Below are 22,422 nucleotides of genomic sequence, written 5' to 3'. Positions count from 1 at the left end.
AAAGAGTGTGTGATTTGCTGAATGCACTCGTCACACCAAAGGAGATTTCAAAAATAGTTGGAGTGTCCATAAAGACTGTTTATAATGGAAAGAAGAGAATGACTATGAGCAAAACTATTACCAGAAAGTCTGGAAGATACTATTAAAGAAGAATGGGAGAAGTTGTCACCCCAATATTTGAGGAACACTTGCGCAAGTTTCAGGAAGCGTGTGAAGGCAGTTATTGAGAAAGAAGGAGGACACATAGAATAAAAACATTTTCTATTATGTCAATTTTCTTGTGGCAAATAAATTCTCATGACTTTCAATAAACTAATTGGCCATACACTGTCTTTCAATCCCTGCCTCAAAATATTGTAAATTTTGCTTCCCCACCCTATAGGTGGCGCTAGAGAGCAAATTTTGGCACCTAAGGGGTTCATTTTTACATTTTATCAAATTTTTCACTAGACGTGACATGTGTGCCAAATTTGGTGAGTTTTTGAGCATGTTTAAGCGGTCAAATTCCAATTTAAAGTGTCACGGAATGACCAGCTGCCAAAGACGACATTCGGAATCCTCACTTGTGAACTCCTGGGGGGACATCTGAGCACTCATGACATCATTGAAGTGTTTCAACCAATCCTGCTGGTCACTCTCCGTCTCACAGGTAAACAGGAAGCAGCGGTCAGGCGTTACTATGGTGATCCCGTGTTGCCAGGCGCCGTTGCAGTGGGTCCCAGGGGGTAAACCGGCCGAGGCGCTGTAACCGTGGTCCCTGTTCCCCAAGAACACCTCACCCTTCGCAAAGGCGTCCTGTAAACGGAGGGATGACACCTGACGAATTATGACACTGAAGCAGACGACAATTCACAGCAGCACCTTCACCTGGAAACATGTGTCAGGGGTTAAAGGGCTAATCTGCGTATTTTACCCATTCTAATACAAACAGCACTGAGTATTCGTTCTTAGAACATTAGGAACAGTAGCTGCCACTGAAGGGGCTCGAGAACCAATTCCAGGTCTTCGTACCTTTGAATTTACCTACGTATATCTGTTTTTGGATTTAGAGAAAACCCACGTAACATCAAAAACAGGCGAATTCAACACAAAAACTGGGCCTCGACTAGAGCTGCACAATTTATCATCTGAGCATCGTCATCGCACGTGTGCGCAATAGTCACATCACAGCTCCTGCAGTGTAGGAGGCAAACGAACTCCACATGTTCTCATCTAATTTCATCCTGGGGACCTGACACACACTGCACACAGCCATCCACCAATCAGAATCATTCTTAGTCAGTTTGCCAAAGCAGACCACGCCCCCTGCACATGGAGCGAGTCGCTGGTAACAACATTAAAAATCGGACCAATGGCCCTGTAGCTTACCGGCCAAATTCAAAGCTTTGGGAAATGTATCCAGATGCCATTTATTCTCACCCACTGTATTTATTCTATTACAGAAATAGTCCATGTTTTGCTCATATTCCAATCAGATCTGTAAAACATTCAAATTCCAACTTGATATCATTGATACTGATTTATTGGATCAATCCACCTCCTATCTGTTATAATGGGGAAATTTGTCAAAGTCGCTCCAAATCCAGAATCAGATCCGGATTGAAATAATTTCAGTACCTTGTGTTGACATCATCATACAGAAGCTGTATACCAAGTCTGAAGTCAATCAGAACTGGAGTTTGGGAGAAAAAGATGATTGAAATTTTTTCCCCATAAGAGCCCATGTTACATTTTGCGTCAGTTCCAGATCCAGAAGAAGATCCTGATCAGCATGTGGACATTATGTTTTGGTCATCTCCCCATCAGGGCTGGACTGGAGACATTTACACTGGAGATCATCTATATTTACTGAGTTATTGCATCCATCCACTTCCTATCTCTGATAATGGGGACATTTTTCAAAGTGGCACCAAATCCAGAATCAGATCTGGATCCAAATAATGTCACTAACTTTTGTTGACATCATCATAAAGAAGCTGTATACCAAGTTTGAAGTCAATCGGAATTGTAGTTTCGGAAAAGAAGACGATTGAAATTTTTGTAACAGACGCCGCCGCCGGACGACAACAGCTTACAGCCTGTCGGCCGGTAAGCTAAAAATGAGCAACAAACAAGAGAAAATCACCAAAAACAAAGACTTGGGGCCAAAAAGAAAAGCAACTTCAGTTATCTGGAATTATTTTGGCTATAACAACGATGACACTGATACACATGTTCTGTGTTGACAGTGTCTTACACCTGTCGACACAATGAGAGGAAACACAACTAATAATTAGTTTGACCATTTACCTCGGCACCACACAGATATTATATCCTCCTGTGTATTTTATCATATCGCAATATATGCCACAGAATTAAAAGAATCGTAATGTCAGTGTAAGAGTCAGTGTAACAGTGTAAGCATAGAAGAAATTCATGTTTTGTTTTAAGAGTTAAAATATTTGATGAAATATTATAATTATGTTATTATCTTCATTTATGGAAAATATGTTTTGTTTCATGTATAGGAGGCATTATTTGTTATACTGAGGTTAATGTAAAGCATTTTATTTATTTCGGTCTATTTATCGCTGTTATCGCGAGACTTGGTGAGAGTTAGAGAAGATTCCAGTTCCGTTTTAGCCCACACATGCTAAAGCCTTTGACGAAGCCACGTCTGCAGAAGCTGCTAAGGGAAGCTAGCTGTATAAGGTGTCTTGTAATACTGTGTACATTTGTATCATTGTATATTCGTAATCATGTTTGTTCTAGTTAACACATGTTTACTTAGAATGCGCAAAACGAAAAAACTGTTTACCTGAAATCTCCAAAGTGACAGGTGCTCACGAGGTAGGATAGCCTTTTGCTATTCACATTTCATGCTGTTTAGGCTTCAGTTAAGTGCCTAAATCCATTGTATTTTATTTCTTTTAGTTTTCACGGCGTTTGAGAAGCCAAATAAAAGCGCCCGTCTTTAAGAAGCCCGTGCTGTGTTGTCATTTTGGAGCCACAGTCAGTTTTTTCTAATATCGTGCAGCCCCAGACTCGACCAAAGAACCCTCAGGTGGAGGAGGTGGAAGTGCTGGGTAGTAAACCTGCAGCGAATAATGGACTAGACCCAAACAGCTACTGAGCATAACTGTCTAATACCTGTTGATCCATTAATCCTATCAATCCATGTCAATAATTGTTGTAAAATACAGTTCTTCATCTTTTCATGGTCATCAGATATGACCCATTTGGACGTTCAGGGGCTCCGTAGTTACCATGGAAACACCATCATCTTTGACTACATTGATTCACCAGTAAAACCCATGGAGTTGGATCAATGACAGAGGATGGACACACTTGTTTTTACATTAGTGCTGCCGCGATTAGTCGATTTTGTCGATGTATTCAACCATGAAAATTGGTCGACTGCATTTTTTTTTTTTTTTTTTTTTTTTTATTATTGACCGCAGTACCTGGAGAAGCCATGCCGACATTGGGCCTGCAGTACCCAGAGAGAGAAAAAAAGAGAGCGAGAGAGAGACACACACCTATCTTATAAGTGTCTTGAGTTTTCATTCCCCTGCTCTTACAGTTAACCCCCCCACCCATGTGAAAAACATCCCACTTTATTTTTAGTTTGTTTGGTAATGTTTAAGTGATTTATATTGTTTACATTTGGCCCTTGAGTTCTATTCAAAATAAAATGGACAAAAAAATAATAAACACTTGATTTTTATTTTTTTTTATTAGTCATTTAGATTAGTCGACTAATCAAAAAATTTGTCGAAAGGTTAATTGTTAGAAAATTAGACGTTAGTGGCAGCACTATTTTACATTCAATTACACTGGTCAACAACAAATTTATTGTTGAAGTTTTTTGAGCTGATTTAGGATCATTTTGGTGCTGAATCCAAAAATCACATTCATTTTGCTCAATCAGGTCAACTTTCTGAACTATGCTACATATTGGCTTTTGAACATTTGTGCTTACATTTATGGGCATTTTCACATCATATGATACAAAATTCTTTCATATTTCTTGCAATAAACAAGTTCTGAAAATTTTACTTTTGCCAATTTATGATTAATGTTTTTTTTAATATTACAGGTGAATGAAATGGCTTCGACTAGAAGATCTTGCAAAAATAAGCCTGACGTATTCTGCTACATCTGCGGTGAATACACCATTGTACCTAACAGGAATCAAGTGAGCAAATGATTTTTTTTTTTTCTCCTCAAGCCTATTTTGGGTGAGAACTATAAAAAAAATCAACTGATAAAGTCACAAAAATGTAATCAATTTTGTGAGAAGATCAAATTTTTCAAAATCAAATTAGCAAAAAAACCTGACCTGATTGAGAAAAACAGATGTCATTTTTGGATTTAGCGGTGCAAAATGGTCCTAATTCAGTTGAAAAAACCTAGACAACTTGTAAAAAACATTTTTTTGTAACCCAGTGTTATTTATACCTCTGCTAAGAAAGTCACATTTTCTTCATTTTTCTCCGTTTCCGATGTAATAACCCTCAACTTTAACCTCGGCTTTAATGAACATCTACATGATCACTGAATTAAATATAGAAAAACACATAATTTACACTGAAAAAACACAAAACAAGCGGGATAATATTACAATCAATGGTGATAAATCACTTCAGAAAGGTTAAATATAGAGAAAAATTCATTTTGGGAACTGCCACAGAAGTAGCTCTGGGTCTTTATGGGTTAAGTTCTGTCTGCATTTGTACTGACGGAAACAACCGGAACACTTGTTACACCGGTACGTTTGCACATGTGACTCCACTCACACTGGAATCTGATCCGGTTCACAGTTCAACAGATCTGAATCCAGCTCTGAAATGTACGGTGTGAACGCAGCTTTCATCATCTGAAATAATCCTTCCTCTGTTGGGAGACCAAAGCCTAAACTACAGTTAACTTTCTTTGTAAGCCATCCAAGCCCGGACCACCAGACTCTGAAACAGTTGTTATCCAGAGGCAGTTAGAACGATGAACTCCGGCTGAATATTGAGCCCAGAATGCACTTTTAAATTGGCTGTGCACTTTATAAATAAAACTTTTTTTTTTTTTTTTTTTTAGTTAGTTATAAGTAATTTTTAGGGGGGGTGTTATTGTTATTTTTTTATATCAGTATTTTATTATTTTTATTATTTTATCAGTAACTTATACTATTTTTACTAAATGCTGCTGACAGTCGGAGACCTGAGTACAATATTTCGTTTCTGTGTATTTTTATATGCTGAAATGACAAATAAACTTGAATCTGAATCTGTATCTTATCCCAGCGCTCCGATCGCCCTGGCTCTGTATTCCCTCTCCACCCCCCCTCCCCTCCACTAGACTTCCTCTTCCTTTCATCTACCGCCTTTTCTCTTGGGTGAGTCGGACATGTCAGTCACTTAGCACCTATAATTACTGCACCTCCCCATTGAACTCTTACATCACAGACAGTGTGGGCTTGTTTGACGTGGCTATCTGAAGTGCGTTTATCCAAGTCTTAAGCAATTTACACCCCCCCCACACCCCCCACCACCACCACCACCACCTCTAATACAAACAAAGACTTTGTACAGTTTCTGTGGGTTAACTGCCTTAATAAAAACTCCACTGTATAGACAATTTACACTGGGTGGAAAAATGATATCAGATAAATTCAGTAAAGGTTTCAAATGTTATGTATAATCAGTGCTGAGCAAGTTACTCCTAAACTGTAATCCATTTCCATTAGAGATTACTTGTTACTTTTATTTCAAAGTATTTCCTTACCTTACAATAACACTGGTCTACAATTTTTTAGAAATGATTTGCTTCAGACATTAAATGTGCTAAATGTTACGTATTTTAATAAGATTAATTGGAAAATAAATGACAAAAGTGCCGGTTTGCTGATGTTTTCAAGGTATATGATTAAGTGTTATTACACATATATATTGTTTATGTACATTTATATAATAGTTTTAGAAATCTTCCACTAAATAGAACCTGTACAGTGAATGTATTCTAATGTGCAGACAGTGTTTTGAAGTAGATCTTGTAGCTCTGAGACAAATGTTCCTTTGGAGTCAAACCCATTCTCTTGTTAATTCTTGAATTTCACATTTTGACCCAAGGCTGTATCTTGGAAAGTTCAGCCAACCAGCATTTTTGACTTGATTTTTCTTCATCAGTGACTCTCACGTGGTAAAATTTCATTACTTTTATTCTGGAAGTATTTACCTTGTAGACCAGTGATATTAATCCACAATTGATAAAGAATTCTAACTAGTCCCAGAAAGGTTGGCTTACATCGTCACTGCTGATCACAGGGGTCATGCTAACATGCTAACTAGCTTCAGTAAAGCAGGGTTAGGGTTAGTAATGAGCATACGTCCACGTGTCTGCCGTCTTCATCGATTGAACACCAACAGGAAACCGAACTTTACTGACGCATTTTGGATTCCTGAAGGTCTCACGGTCTTGCTGTTTTTGTTTTTGTTTTCATTTGAGCAATTAAATCAAGGTCAAGGTCAAGGTTACTTTATTTGTACCCGTAGGTAGATTTGTTTTGCAGTCTAGCTGATTGCCTTGGCATTACAACAACGCATACATTGAACATGTAAGACAGGCACTTGATCACGCCTACAGACAGGACAAAAAGTGCACAGTGTTCCACCATTCATCGGTATAGCAGCATGGATAAGGAAAAGAATAAAATAAACAAGATCAAATAAATAAAAACAAGATGCAATAAAACACAATAAAAACCAGAAAAGATAAAATAAAAACAATCTGGGATGAAAACCAGGATAAGAACATAAAATTAAAAAAAAAAAAAATTTAAATTTAAAAATTTGAAGTCACAATAATAATAAATAGAGCAAAGAAATGGAATAAATAACTAAAGTAATCAGTAATGCCTTACACTACTGCGTTACAGGTACAAATTATGGGTGAAAAGTGTGCAAGCCCCATCAAAATATGACTGAAAATTGATTAGCAATGCTAGTTATTCTACTATGTTACAGCAAAAAGTAATCCATTACTGAAATGGATTACTTTTGTAACACGTTACTCCCACCACTGTGTATAACTCACTCAAATGGAGCCACTATTAATCCACACTTTAACACTTCAGCTTCTTCTGAATCCGTTTACACTGTGACGCTATGGCAACAAATTCCGCAAATTGATAAATAAATCCACAATTGATAAAGAATTCTAACTAGTCCCAGAAACGTTGGCTTACATCGTCACTGCTGAGCACAGGGGTCATGCTAACATGCTAACTAGCTTCTTAAAGCAGGGTTAGGGTTAGTAATGAGCATACATCCATGTGTCTGCCGTCTGCACCCATTGAACACCAACAGGAAACAGAACTTTACTGACGCATTTTGGATTCCTGAAGGTCTCACGGTCTTGCTGTTTTAGTGTTTTTTTCATTTGAGCAATTAAAATACGGGTGAAAAGTGTGTTGTGACTCAAGCGCTATTAAAATAAGACTGAAAATTGATTAGTAATGCCTTACACTACTGCGTTACAGCTAGGGATGTAACGATATGAAAATTTCAGATCACGGTTTTTGTGACCAAAATTATCATGGTTGTCATTATTATCACGGTATTATTGAAATTGTGCTCAAAATGTTCAAATAGTATTTATACACACACTGAAATAATTGAACCAAGTTGTATTTAAAAAACAACAAAAAAAATAAAACAAATAAAATAACTGGCACAATGTACTTTCTGTTGCAGAAATATTCAAATATTAACCCTTTGCGGTCTGAGCCTATTTTGGCCGTTTTTCAGTCCTTTTGATTTTGTCTTTCTATACTATATAAACAAATGTTTACGATACCCCTGTTTGGTATCTTTTATTTCAGCACAACTTCATTTATATCATCTGCCTATTATTTTTTTCACTTTAACCTACTATAAAAACATAAAAGGACAGAAAACACAAAAAAAATATAAAATCCGATTTGAAAAATGTATATACTTTATTGCATAAATAACACAAAGATGCTTAACGAACCTTTTCAAAGACTTTAAAAGTGAATATTGGTTCCAAATATTAGGTATAGAAAATTAAAATTGTAATAAATTAAAACTATACTTTCCATAGGCGTTTTCTCCCCTGAAAGTGTGGTAATCAAACACGGTTATCATGATAATTAGAATTTTAACAGTAATACTAACCGTTGGCAATTTTACCACGGTTTATCATTATACCAGTAATCGTTACATCCCTAGTTACAGCAAAAAGTCTGTTACTGTAATGCATTACTGTTACTGTAATGGATTACTTTTGCAACACGTTACTCCCAACACTGTGTACAACTCACTCAAATGGAGCCACTGTTAATCCACACTTTAACACTTCAGCTTCTTCTGAATCCGTTTACATTGTGACACTATAGCAACCAATTCCTTATGAATAATGTAGCATCGGTAATGAAATGAGCTAACTGTGTATCCATCGTTCCCCACAGAGCAATGACTTCATATTCCCAGCATCTTCTACTTAATCTAATTTACTTGATGGAAGCAAACCCTCCTCCTCTTTCTCCTCCACCTTTCATTTCTATCGTCTTCGAGTCCACAACCACGGCCTCACTGTGGGGAGTTTGTGACGAAGACACTAAAGCGAACGGCTCAAATGCAGGTGTAGGTGTAGGTGTGGAAAGGTGACATACCAGCGGGTCTTTGAAGTACATGAGCCGTCTGTGGTCCAGAGTGAACCAGCGCTTCTTAAAGCCTTCGGTTTGCTGTTCAGACAAACAGACGAACAGGGAATGAGTCAGATATGAGGAAAGAGACGAAGCAACACAAGGAAGTACAGACACAAAAACAGCAGAACAATGGAGTTCAAGTCAGCGTCTACAGGTTTAGACCAACATCACATGAACCGACATCAAATCTAATGATACTGTAAATTAGACTGACATGTGCACTTTATATCACAGGTGTCAAACATGCGGCCCGGGGCCCAATCCGTCCCATGGGATTAATTTGTGAAAAACTGCAAAAATTACACTGAAGATATTAACAATCCATGGTGTCAAAATCATTTTAATTCAGGTTCCACATACAGACACATACAGTCCAATTAGATTTTAAGTGGGTCAGAACCAGTAAAATATTATCAGAATAACCTTTAAATAATAACCCCAAATTTTCTCTTGGTTTTTTGGTGTAAAAAAGTAAAATTACATGAAAATGTTTACATTACCAAGCTATACTTTTACAAAAAATGTGAATAACCTGAACAAATATGAACAAACGGAAATGTCTTAAGAAAAGTAAATGCACTTTGACCAATATTCTGCCTGTTACTAAATGTTTTGTGCGATTGTAACGCACATGTGTAAATGATAAACTGATAAACTGAGGCAGAATATTGTTAAAACTGCACTTGTTTTTGTTAAGATAATTCAAGTTGTTCATGTTATTCAGATTTTTAAGGAAACTTTGTAGATGTAAACCTGATCATAATAGAATTTTACTTTTTTTACTGTTATTATTTTACTGGTCCAGCCCACTTGAGATCAAATCGGGCTGAATGTGGAACTGAACTAAAATGAGTCTGACACCCCTGCTTTATATTCTCTTCTAGTTTATTCTTTATACTGTGTAATTATTCTATTTTTTTTTTTTAAACGTCTTTTTAACCCTTTGGGGTTCACGGTTCATGGCCCCATGACTCAATCACATGACATTTTCAACACGTCGTAGGATTGGAAGTTGGTCATGTAGACCACTGGGGACAACTGCATTTGAAAGTGCACCTTTGAAACACTCTTCCACTTTTTATTTGATGTTAATAGAGTAAATACAACCGGAGATATGACGGTTTGAACTCAGAGCAAACAAACATGAGTAAAAGTATGAAAATGCGGTGGGATGGTGTTACATTTCTGATCATATCTTTGTCATTTTTTGTCCTTTTTCAAAACAGAAAAAACTGGCCTAATCTGCGGATTCTAATGCACAGACTGCATTAGTATTACAGGTAAGGGTGAGAATGACCCCCACCTGAACTGATGTGGAACCGGGAGGATCGGGGATAAAGGGGTGGGGGGAGGGGGGAGAAAACCGGAGAAAACGCCTCTGTAAAGATATGCTTTTACGTTGAATATTTGAGTATAGTTTTAATTTTTTTTGAAATTTTAATCTTCTATACTTGATATTTCAAACCAATACTCATTTTTAAAGTCTATGAAAAGGTTCATTAAGCATCTGTGTGTTATTTATGTAATAAATTATATACATTTTTCAAATCAGATTTGATATTTTTTGTGTATTTTTTGGCCTTTTGTTTTGATATAGTAAGCAATCCAAGTTAAAACTGGTTTGCATGAAGTAGCGGTGGGATTTAAATCCAATCAAAGGTCATGGGAGGGGACCCTAACCCTAACCTAACCCTAACTTGTCCTGTCCTCAGTGTTATTTTCAGGCCTAAACAAGTTGAATTAACTCTGAAAGGCAGGAGCAGCTGCCATGGGTAAAGAAATGAAATGGATGTGGTGTCCAAAGTGTTCATGCTGTAACCTGGCAAATTTGTGGAAAACAAGATGGATGTCCATTGTCCCCTCCCATGACCTTTGATTGGATTTAAATCCTATGGGGGGAAATGTTGATACTGGCACATGGAACAAATGATTAAATTTTGGTGGTGATTGGGGGGAGGGGACTGACCTGCCTTGGCGTAGGTCTGCGCCTAGTTTAAAATGTATAGCTTTTTTTGATACACCCTGTATATCGCAGGGTTAAAAAAAAAAAAAAAATCACAATGTCAGTTTTTTCCAATATCGTGCAGCCCTAGTTGAGGTCAGGCAACTGTTTCACTGCTTCATGTTAAATCCAGTGTGTTGTTTTACAGAGGCAAAGGCACCAAAAGTCTAATGTCTCTGTCCAAATACTTATGGACGCAGTTAAAGGTGTGAACGCTGCCTTAGACTTCGTCAACACTACAGGTGATTATTCCGCTTTAACCTGCAGGAGTTTCTGTAAGACGCTCTGCTGCCTCTGGGTTTTTAGAACATCTTGTATACCTTTGAGTCGCAGATGAAATTGAATCAAGCTCTACATATGAAATTCAAAAACACTAAATTCTAAGAGCCCGGTTGTTCGTTTTCGTCTTTTTCTTTGATCAAACCTCAGACATATTGCATTTTTACCGTCACAAAGCAAAACTCTGTAGTCACGGTTGAAAGTTTACATGAGGACAGCGCTTTCAAATCCACGCTGATAGCAGCTATCAAAGAGTATGAAGCACAGCGTCTCTTGGCAAGTTTACTGAAGTGAAAAGAGCAGCCTGAGCTCTTTTGGAGTCACCGTGGATCAGGCTGTTTAGAGATGCCTTTTAGTTCTACCAGCACCTAGATGTGTGAGCGTAAAATAACAGAAAAGTGTAGTACAACTGTGGACGACTACATGTATGAGTGGGTGCTTCTACGAAACTGGGTTTATTACCTCCGCCAGGAGGCATTGTGATCACTTTGCTTTGTGTGTTAGTTTGTTTGTGTGCTTGTTAGCAACTTTACGTCATTTACGATAGTAAAGCCTGTATCTGCATGTTGAAACTGTTTTCTTATTCTTGTCTTTCCTCCTCTCTGACCTCCTCTCTGCTCCTCTTTCTCCCTGACTTTTCTCTCCTAATTCTCTCTTCTGTTTACGCCCCAGTGAATTCATGTTACTGACTTGACTTCTTCCCTGGAGTCTCTGTGCTTTATCACCTCACAGGTTTTCCCTGGATCACCACAGGTTTTCCCAGGATCATCATAGGTTTTCCTAGGATCATCTCTGGACCTGCTGCTGTGCTCCTGCCTCTCTCCACCTTCATCGTCATCACTCACTTATCCATATAGTTATGATAGTGTTTATTATACAGTTCCATAGATATTCTAGTTCAGTTATCTGTGCATCCACTGCTTCCATGTGTCTCCCCCGACCTCCCCCCTCCCCCTTCTCCCCCAGTCTCTATCTCTATCGCTCTCTCTTTTTTCCTTCCACTGTCACCAGTCATAAGGGTTTGCTCCTGGAGGATTCTGTTGGGTTTCTGTGAATTGGCTTAAAATTTGATTTGATCTGTCTCTCCTTTATGTGAAGAACTCTGTAACATGTTGTTTTAAAAAGTGCAATATAAATAAATAAATAAAGCGAAGAAGAAAAAAAAAAATTCTTTATTAGTATTTTTTTTTTATCCATTACTAGAAATTTCAGGTGACCCCATTTGAATTCCAGGTAACCCCATGTAGGGTCACGACCCCAAGGTTGAAAAACACTGGTGTATATGTTTGTGAACTCAGGGATGTAAACTTACCTTAGGGCCTGTCTTTTCCATGTGTCCTTCCTTTAGAAAGTTCCTGGTTAGTTTGGGCACCAGCTGAAAGGAACAAGGAAAACAACAACAATCAGATAAGATAAGAAAAGATAAGGTAAGTTAAGATAAGATAAGATGTGAATCTTTTGGAACACTGATCAGGGTCAGTGTGTGGTTTTTCTTATAATGTTGGGTTGAAATGGACTCAGAATGTGATGCCCACCTCAGCGTCCGTCGCCCCAGGAAAGGCCACCTTTAGATAATGGAGCTGGACCGCACGAATGGAGTTAAACCAGTCGACGATCTCCTAGAGAAGTGAGAGCGTGAGAAAGAACGTTTTACACCTGTTTACATGAATAATTTAACCCTTAAAACCCCTGAGCCCTGATTCCAGGTAAAGGGAAACATATTAAAAGGCCTTTATTTTCACGTCATGATCATGCGTAGACTTTAAAAACCATGTGTTTCGGCTTCAAGCCTTCATCAGGAAGTCAAACAAAACAAAATAAAAATACTGTTAAGAAGGATTTGAGGCCCAGTAGTTTTAATGTTTGTCTCTTTCTTTTTCTAAATCAGTCCAGCTGTTTTTTGACACCTATTTAACTCCATAAAGCAGTTCCATGAATAAATAAAGAATAAAATAAGCAACAAAATGAACAAAAACAGTTAAACTGATCAATTAAATTTAAAAAAATTAATAATAAATCAACAAAACAATAAGTAACATGAAAAAAATAAGCCACAAACTGAACAAAATTGAAGAAAAAAAATAAAACCAAAACAAATTTTAGTAAATAAACAAAATAACCAATTAAATGAACGAAAAGTAATAAAATATTTTTAAAAAATAAATAAATAAATAACATGAAAAATATGCACAAAAAAAAAAGAGAATGAAATAAGCAATAAGTATTTGAATTTGGTTCCAGTACTTTTAGTTTTGGCTCTTTTTTTCTAAATCAGTCCAGCTGTTTTTTGACCCCTGTTTAACTCCATAAAGCAGTTCCACGGTTAAAAAAGGAATAAAATAAGCAACAAAATGAACAAAAATAGTTTAAAAAAAACTAGCTCTTATCTTCTGTTACACACACCTGGAATACATCTGACAGACACATGATGCATTAATGCAAAACAATCCATCCTTCATGTATTAACTAGTTTCTTTTAACCCTTTCATGCACAGTGGTCGCTAGGCCTGTAACGGTACACAAAATTTTCGGTTCGGTACGTTTTTGGTTTTCAAAGCCACGGTTCGGTTTTTTTCGGTTCGGTACGGGAAGAAAGAAAACCCCTCAAAATGTCTTTAATACATTAATGAATTTTTGAACATTTTTTCCCCCCAATTTTTGGACACAATAGAATATAGAAAAACAGGAATAATATAATTCTGCTGCTACAAATCCAATAGAAAATAAAATAAATTATTCATATTACTAAATGTATTTGAAACATTAGTATTGCACTTTTCCCTGAAAAGTAGTTTTGAACAAACAAGAAAAATCTAATCACAGTTCTGTCAGTTCACATTCTGCATAAAAATAACAACAACAAAAATTCTGCATGAAGTGCAACATTAACCCTTTCATGCACGAATTATGAGAACCTTAATCAAGATTTTTTTCCAGAGTGTTTTTATTCCTCTTTAGGCATGAAAAAAAACAATGTGATTGAATTTTTTTTTTTTTTTATGAACCTATTTTTCATGGAGTTACAAAAATGTCCACTCAGCTGGACACCATGCGTTTAATTTTTGAAGCAAAGAAACATGTATTTACTGTCATACTGTGTGAAAACTATGAAATAAATGTTTTTTTTAATGTTGCTAATCTGATGTTTTCTCACATTTTAACATACTATAATAGTAGTTATTATTCACTCAAATAATATGCAAAAAACAACAAAACACAACAACTTAAACAAACAAACAAACAAACAAACAAACAAACTGTTAATTACAGTCTAATAACAACTAACAATTGATTTACATTCAAATATGTTTCTGCGGATCAGGTTTATCAAGAACAGGAATGTTACAGTAACGGTATGAATTGCAGTGTATTATGGGATGGTGTATAAGTGTCCACTGTGTTGGTTGATATGCAAGTAAAACAACAAAATCCATGAATATATGAGAGAACAGCTGTAGAAGAACTGTCCACTGGAGTGACCACTGTGCATGAAAGGGTTAACAGGAGGGTAAACTGGTATTCTGTTTTAACAAACTAAAGAGCAAGACTGACAACACAATGAACCAAATTATTATTATTATTATTATTATTATTATTATTATTATTATTATTATTATTATTATTATTATTATTATTATTATTATTATCATCATTTACTGTTATTATTTTACTGGTCCGGCCCACTGCAGATCAAATCGGGCGAAATGTGGAACCTGAAAGAACATGAGTTTGAGAGCCCTGGTTTAAAGGATGTGTTCTGCTGGAATCAGAGCAAACACTTCCATGACCAAACGGCAGGATTAGACCTTCTATTACTGCATGAAAGGCCAACAAAGTCCAGGCTGCAACTGCATGCTGAAAATGGAAAGTCTTCTTATCTGGTGTTTTGTTTAGAACAGGTTTTGCGGTTTTACAGCGTCACCTAGTGGCACCACAGACACACAGAACAGAACAGAACAAAATAGAATAGAACAGAATAGAACAGAACAGAACAGTGATGCAAACCTTGCCGTTTTCATGATAAACAAAGATGTTGCGGGTGCTGTAGTCTTTGAGGTAGGTGATCTGCAGACCGTTTGGGTTTCCGATCTTCTCAGGCTGGAAGGTTGCGTTGATGGTGTCCACCTTAATCACTGCTTTTGGCTCCTTAGCCTGAAGGAAAGAGGGGGGTGGAGTTAAAGACGGACAGGAGACGAGGTCAGCAGTGGGAGGAGCCGAGGTTATTGTCGTTAATGAAAACTAACGAAATGACGGAAACTAGAATTGTAAAAACATTTTTGTTAACTGAAATAAATAAAAACTACAATTAAAAGAAAAAAAAAACATAACTGAAACTGTATTGTGTGCTTATAAAACTAACTAAAATGGATAAAAATAATGGATAAAATTCCCTTTGTCTTCATCTTTGTCAATGTCAGACTGATATGAAATCGATTTATTTCGCTCAAGCAATTTTAGCTAGCGGCCCCATACAACACTTGACGGTCCGTCACATGTGGTTTCCAGTCGTCTTCTGGTCCCCACTCTACCTGGAAACATGGAGACTAAAGTTGGGAGAAAGCAGCAGAGTCCTGTCTGGGATTTATTTGAATAAAAAATATGAAAAAACTAAAACTAAATTAAAACTAAGCATTTAGAAAAAAATGGAAACTAATAAAAACTACCAAACCTGCGCTAAAAACGAATTAAAACGAACTGAATTAGAGAGAAAAAAGTCAAAACTAAATAAAACTAAACTAGAATGAAAAATCCAAAACTATTAGAACCTTGCTTGTGATAACACTTTGCACGTTCCGTCAGTGAGAACGTCGGTACTTCCCACAAGAATGCAGCGAACGAGCCCAGCCGTCTGCAAAGGCCTGTGCCGGAGCCCAGCTGCTGTTCCTGAATACTTCGCATTCCTCAGCACTCTCCGAAAAAACCAAACAGCTCAGCCGCTTTTACAACCTGAAGTACCTGAGCTGCACTTTCCCTTTTCGAGCTGCTCTGCCTGTGAGTGTTTGTGTGCTACTGTTCACTGTGGCAGAGCCTCCAGGAACATACAAGGAACCTGGAAACGCCTCCCAGAAAAACAAAAACAGTAAAAACACATTTGTATGCCAACACATATGCTAATGCTGGGAGAAAAAAAATATTTAAAAACCAGCTGCAGTGTTTTTTCTTTACTTCTACATATACACCTGTATTGAATGTTTCCCAGTGACAAACCCAGTGCTCCCAGCTCTAACTTGGGTTCTGTAGAGTTTAGTGAATCAGCCGCTCTGACACAGAGGACAGAACGGTGGTTAAGCTTGTCTGGGCACGCTCAGACGCAGAAGAGAGCGCAGGTATGGATGCATTTTCAGGCTTTTCTCAAATGTGTGTTCCTGTAAATCAGGGGTCTCAAACATGCGTCCCGGGGGCCAAATGCGGCCCACCAAAAGTTCCAATCCGGCCCCTGGGATGAATTTACAAAGTGTAAAAATTCCACAGTCAAGGCTGTGGAACTCATTTTAGTTGCGGTTCCACACACAGACCAATCTGATCTACAGTCAAATAATAACAGCAGAAGAACCGACAAAAAAGAAGGACTATATTTTCTTCTCAGCTCGATGTGAAAAAAATATTGCATTATGTCTATAAATAATGACAACTTCAAATTTTTGTCTTTGTTTTACTGCAAAAAATTATATTGTATTATGAAAATATTTACATTTACAAACTATCCTGTAACAATAAAATGTGAATAACCTGAACAAATATGAACAACCTGAAATGTCTAAAGAAAATTCAGCACAATTTGAACTCTTTTCTTCCTGTTCCTCAGTGTTTAGTGTCTTTGTAGATCTGATCCATAATGCACATGTAGAAATGAGAAGTTGAAGCAAAATATTATTAAAATTGCACTAAATTTTCTTTAGAAATTTCAGTTTTTTCTGGTTACTCACATCTTTTTTGTTGGAATAGTTTATAAAAATAAGAATTTTCATAATTTAATGGAGTTTTTTTGCACTAAAACAAAGACAAAAATGTGCAGTTGTCATTATTTCTAGGTTATTCTGTTATTATTTTACTGGTTCGGTCTACTGCAGATCAAATCGAGCTGAATGTGGAACCTGAAAGAAAATAAGTTTGAGAGCCCTGCTGTGAAGTCATCTCATGTAGAAATGCAGCAGAACTTAATATGTCCGTGTCATCTGCAGAATAGTTTATATGTTTTAAGTGCTTTTTACTGAACTCTTCTGTGTTGTGGTTGTACATGTATGTGGGCGTGGCACATGTGTGCTATGAGGAAACTGCCTTTAACTCTGTAAAACCTGGCCCATCAAAAACTAACCACAACATTCTAATGTGTTGGAATGGAGATGATTTCACCACAGCTCCCAGTACTTTAATTGAATGTGCAATAACCTGTTCTATGTCCCAGTACTTTGAATTCAAATGTGCAATAACTTGTTGTTACCTCTCAGTACTCATTATTATTATTATTATTATTATTATTATTATTACTTTTTTATAATACTCTATTTTACAAATGTGTATTTGTGCTTGTATGTGCAATAACTGTTTTTTTTATATGTTTTAGCTGTGTTTATGTTTTGTATCTGTCTTTTTTTGTCATATTTTTATCTTTTTCTAACTCTGTGACTCAGGGAAACGCACAAGAATTCCAATGTACCTATACTGCAATGTATCTGTGCAAATGACAAATAAATTCTATTCTATTCTATTCTATTCTATTCTATTCTATTCTATTCTATTCTATTCTATTCTATATCATTTTGTTTGATATATTTTTGTATCATATTTGATACATTGGGCATTAAATTGGGCATCAAATTTGACACACGTTTCCAACACAACTGAACTGTACTGGAATCAATTATGAAGTAACTGTGCATTGTTTCAGTAAATGAAGTACTTATTTAAACACAAAAAGAATAAAAACATAGATGTTCTGATTTAACAACAGCGTCCATTGAAAAGGCAAAAAAAAGCCCTTCCACTGGCTGCAGTGGGATGATAATCCACCAGGGGGCAGAAAACACGACAATTTTTCATCAGATCTGTAAAACTCAGTCATAGCCTCAGTATCATGAATCTCTCAGTCTGTCCCTGATCATTTACCCGAACACAGTGAAGAGTTTTGAAGTGTACTCCACCATAAACAGTCCATGTGTTTACAAACAGAGCCAGGAGGTCACTCGGGCATTTTCGGAAATTTGTTGCGCTGTGCATTGTGGGAAGTGGAGGTCCACGCAGCCGCAGCAGCAGCAACAACAAACATGTCAACCAAGTGAAAGTGGGGGCTGATGGATGGATGGATGGATGGATGGATGGATGGATGGATGGATGGATGGATGGATGGATGGATGGATGGATGGATGGATGGATGGATGGAACGATAGATAGATAGATAGATAGATAGATAGATAGATAGATAGATAGATAGATAGATAGATAGATAGATAGATAGATAGATAGATAGAATGACAGATAGATAGATAGATAGATAGATAGATAGATAGAACGATAGATAGATAGAACGATAGATAGATAGATAGATAGATAGATAGATAGATAGATAGATAGATAGATAGATAGATAGATAGATAGATAGATAGATAGAACGATAGATAGATAGAACGATAGAACGATAGACAGAATGATAGATAGATAGATAGAACGATAGATAGAACAATAGATAGAACGATAGAACGATAGAACGATAGATAGATAGAACGATAGATAGATAGATAGATAGATAGATAGATAGATAGAACGATAGAACGATAGATAGATAGATAGATAGATAGATAGATAGATAGATAGATAGATAGATAGATAGATAGATAGATAGATAGATAGATAGATAGATAGAACGATAGAAGGATAGAACGATAGAACGATAGATAGAACGATAGATAGATAGATAGATAGATAGATAGATAGATAGATAGAACGATAGAACGATAGAAGGATAGAACGATAGAACGATAGATAGATAGATAGATAGATAGATAGATAGATAGATAGATAGATAGATAGATAGATAGATAGATAGATAGATAGATAGATAGATAGATAGATAGATAGAACGATAGATAGAACGATAGATAGAACGATAGAGAGAACGATAGATAGAATGATAGAATGATAGATAGAACGATAGATAGAACGATAGATAGATAGATAGAACGATAAAACGATAGAACGATAGAACGATAGATAGAACGATAGATAGAACGATAGATAGATAGATAGATAGATAGATAGATAGATAGATAGATAGATAGATAGATAGATAGATAGATAGATAGATAGATAGATAGATAGATAGATAGATAGATAGATAGTTTAATTTAAAAGTGTTCCTAAAAGCTGGTGCTTACGTCATATTTGGTGAAATACTTCAGAGTCCCCTCCCTCTCTGAAAGGACAAATCGCCGGCTGAGAAACTGTCCATTGTCCCGCCCCCGCTTCATCAAAACACCGTCTCTAGTTCCTGCAGGAAACCAGCAAAGGTCAGCGATGAGCATGAATGCATGTGTACATATGTGTGTGTGTGTGTGTGTGTGTGTGTGTGTGTGTGTGTGCACTGACCTTCCTCATATCTGAAGCTGTTCACAGCTTCGCAGAACTCTTTCCTCTCGTACTTTGCTCTTATCCACTGTTCCCTCAACACCCTGAAGAAACAGAAACAGGACGGAGGTCGATGGAGAAGGTTTGGAAAAAAAAGAAGTGTTCAGTGAGTGATGAGAAACTAGGCCTGTAACGGTACACGTACCGAACCGAACCGTTTCAGTGCACACCTGTTCGGTTCGGTACACAGCTGTACCGAAATGGCACAGTATGATGAGAAAAAGAAAAAGGAACGAAAGATGTCGTTTGATGCGGAACTTTAAATCTGTGCAAGTTTCACACGAACATATCGAAGGAGCACACACTGACCCAAAACATGAAATAACAGCTGATATAAGGTTGAAAAAAAACAACGAATATGACGTGAACCTGGAAGGAAGAGACTGCAGACCCTCCAGCATCAGTCCAGTCCAGTTTGGATCAGTTCAGGTTCAGGTGAAAGACAACAACCAGGAAAGAGATGGTGATAAGACGGACGTTGTTTGGCCCCGAGGAACTACGGTAGTTCTAAAACACTGACACTAGCTCTGTCTGTCACGTATGCTGTATAATAGAGGAATAAATAGAACGTTGAAAGTATGTAAAGTTTCATGACAGCGTTCGTTACGTTAGTTATGGACCACACCCCCAGGTATATAACTGCGCACCCCCTAACCCCCAGCTCCGACAAAAAAAAAAAAAAAAAAAATCCCCCGTGCACACAGGCACACACAAATACACACAGTGTCCGAAACAGTTTGTTCTCTGTCCTAAAATAAATAATTTGGTTCATTTTCTGTTGTCAGTGTTTCTCTTCAGTTTGTTTCAACAGAATACCAGTTTATCCTCCTGTTAATGTTGCACTTCATGTGGAATTTTTTTGTTATTTTTCTGCAGAATGTGAACTGACAGAACTGGGATTAGATTTTTCTTATTTGTTCGAAACTGCCTTTCAGGGAAAAGTGCAATACTAATGTTTAAAATACATTTAGTAATATTAATAATTTATTTTATTTTCGATTTGATTTGTAGCAGCAGAATTATATTATTCCTGCTTTTCTATATTTTATTGTCTCCAAAAATTGGGGGAAAAATGTTTAAAAAATTCATCAATGCATTAATAGACATTTTGAGGGGTTTTCTTTCTTCCCGTACCGAACTGAAAAAAACCGAACCGTGGCTTTGAAAACTGAAAACGTACCGAACTGAAAATTTTGTGTACCGTTACAGGCCTATGAGAAACTGACTTATTGATGCACAGAACACTGGAAAAAGAACAAGTGGTCTGTTTCAATATCAACACAGTAATGGAGAATATCTGCATTTACAGCTGTTTTTTATTCTTATCTTCCATTTGCTCTGGAAAAAATCCAAGAGGAAACGTCAAGAATCTGAGTATGGAAGTAAATCTGTCTCATCAGATTTTGAATTATAAAAGCCACTGAATTTCTAGCGCTGAATTGTTTTGCACTGAAATTAAGTATCTGAATTTTTTGTCTCTCAATTTTACTATGTTCATAAATTTAGAAAAAAAATTCAGAAGCAAAAATTTCGGATGCAAAAAATTCCGATCACACATCCGGGACACCAAGGATAAGCAATGATTCTATCTCAAGTCGAACCGACAGCCAGCCAATCGAGTTACGTTAGGTTGGTCATGTGACACCGATGCAGGAAGATGGTCAGCGCAGATGTGCGATCTGAATATGTCGCATCTGTATTTTTTTTATTCTAAATTAATGAACATAGTTGAATTCAGAGACAAAAAATTCAGATACTTAATTTCAGTGCAAAAAAAAAAAATTCAGTGCTAGAAGTTCAACAGCTTTTATAATTCAAAATCTGATGAGACAGATTTAATTCCATACCGGAGGTTGAGCTCTGTCCATGCATCACTCTGCAACATATTCATAAAATTCCACACATTTCTGTTGAGGAGACGTCCAAGCAGAGTCCAACATTAAACACAGTTATTCTGCTGCTTTACCCTGGAGGAAAAAAGGCTCAGCTGTGGAGAGAAAGACAACAAAAACAACTGGAAGTGGACTCCTGAGAGTGGAACCCTCCACCAAAGCCCCCCAGTCCTATGATAGTAAAAGCACAAAAAAATAAAAATACAGACTCCACTGGGGCTGGAAGAAAATATCGGTTCTGCAATATACCGCAATACTTCATTTCACAATACTGTATCGATATTAAAAAGTACTGCATCAATATTTTTAGGTATTTATTCAAATTTGAATAAATACCTAAAAATATCGATACAGTACAAGTTGAGTCCCATCAATATCCTGTGATAACTACCCTTTGATCTCAATTAAGAGGAAATATTTTCCAGAGAATGTAATATTCATGTATACCAAATCCATATGAAGACAATAGAATATCATGATTATTGATCTGAAAAGTTGAATCTATGGAAAGTGAAAGAAAAAAATCCTTCACAAGCAGCTATTTCATGTCCAGACCTATTTTTGGTTATGTAGGGAAAAAAAATAAATATTTTTTTTAGATTAGTGACAAAATAATCTTAAATTCCAATGAAGCCATGCTTAAGCAGAGGGTTAAACGCTTTCTTTCAGAAATTTCCATTGGTTTAACTCATTTGATTAATGAGTAATTTAAAAAAAAACGTGTTTTTTGAGAAAAGCGAAATTCCCTACATAACCGGTACCATCTGATATTCAAATGCTTAAAAAAGTTATTCACACCAATTTTTCAGACAAAATGATTTTTATAATGATAAAAGGGTGTATAAAAGGTCATAAAACTATATTGAAAACAGAAATATATGATTGAGATTTCAAATTATAGCAGTGAGAAGTTGTGGACTTATTCA

General features: G+C 36.6%; 1 protein-coding gene across 1 annotated transcript in view; it reads right to left on the bottom strand.

Moving 5' to 3' along the window:
- The window catches only part of LOC115418556 (arf-GAP with dual PH domain-containing protein 1), a 46,790-nt gene that overhangs the window by 3,944 nt on the left and 20,424 nt on the right, over nucleotides 1-22,422 (bottom strand). Inside the window, exons 4-10 of the mRNA XM_030133093.1 lie at nucleotides 19,566-19,648; nucleotides 19,355-19,467; nucleotides 14,988-15,134; nucleotides 12,518-12,601; nucleotides 12,295-12,357; nucleotides 8,666-8,737; nucleotides 564-795 (exon numbers count right to left, since the gene is read on the bottom strand). Coding sequence (XP_029988953.1) covers nucleotides 564-795; nucleotides 8,666-8,737; nucleotides 12,295-12,357; nucleotides 12,518-12,601; nucleotides 14,988-15,134; nucleotides 19,355-19,467; nucleotides 19,566-19,648 — 794 coding nt within the window. The remainder of the gene's footprint in view (nucleotides 1-563; nucleotides 796-8,665; nucleotides 8,738-12,294; nucleotides 12,358-12,517; nucleotides 12,602-14,987; nucleotides 15,135-19,354; nucleotides 19,468-19,565; nucleotides 19,649-22,422) is intronic.

Source organism: Sphaeramia orbicularis, chromosome 1 (assembly GCF_902148855.1).
Source record: "Sphaeramia orbicularis chromosome 1, fSphaOr1.1, whole genome shotgun sequence".
NCBI lineage: Eukaryota > Metazoa > Chordata > Actinopteri > Kurtiformes > Apogonidae > Sphaeramia > Sphaeramia orbicularis.
This window is presented reverse-complemented; position numbering and strand designations above follow the sequence as displayed.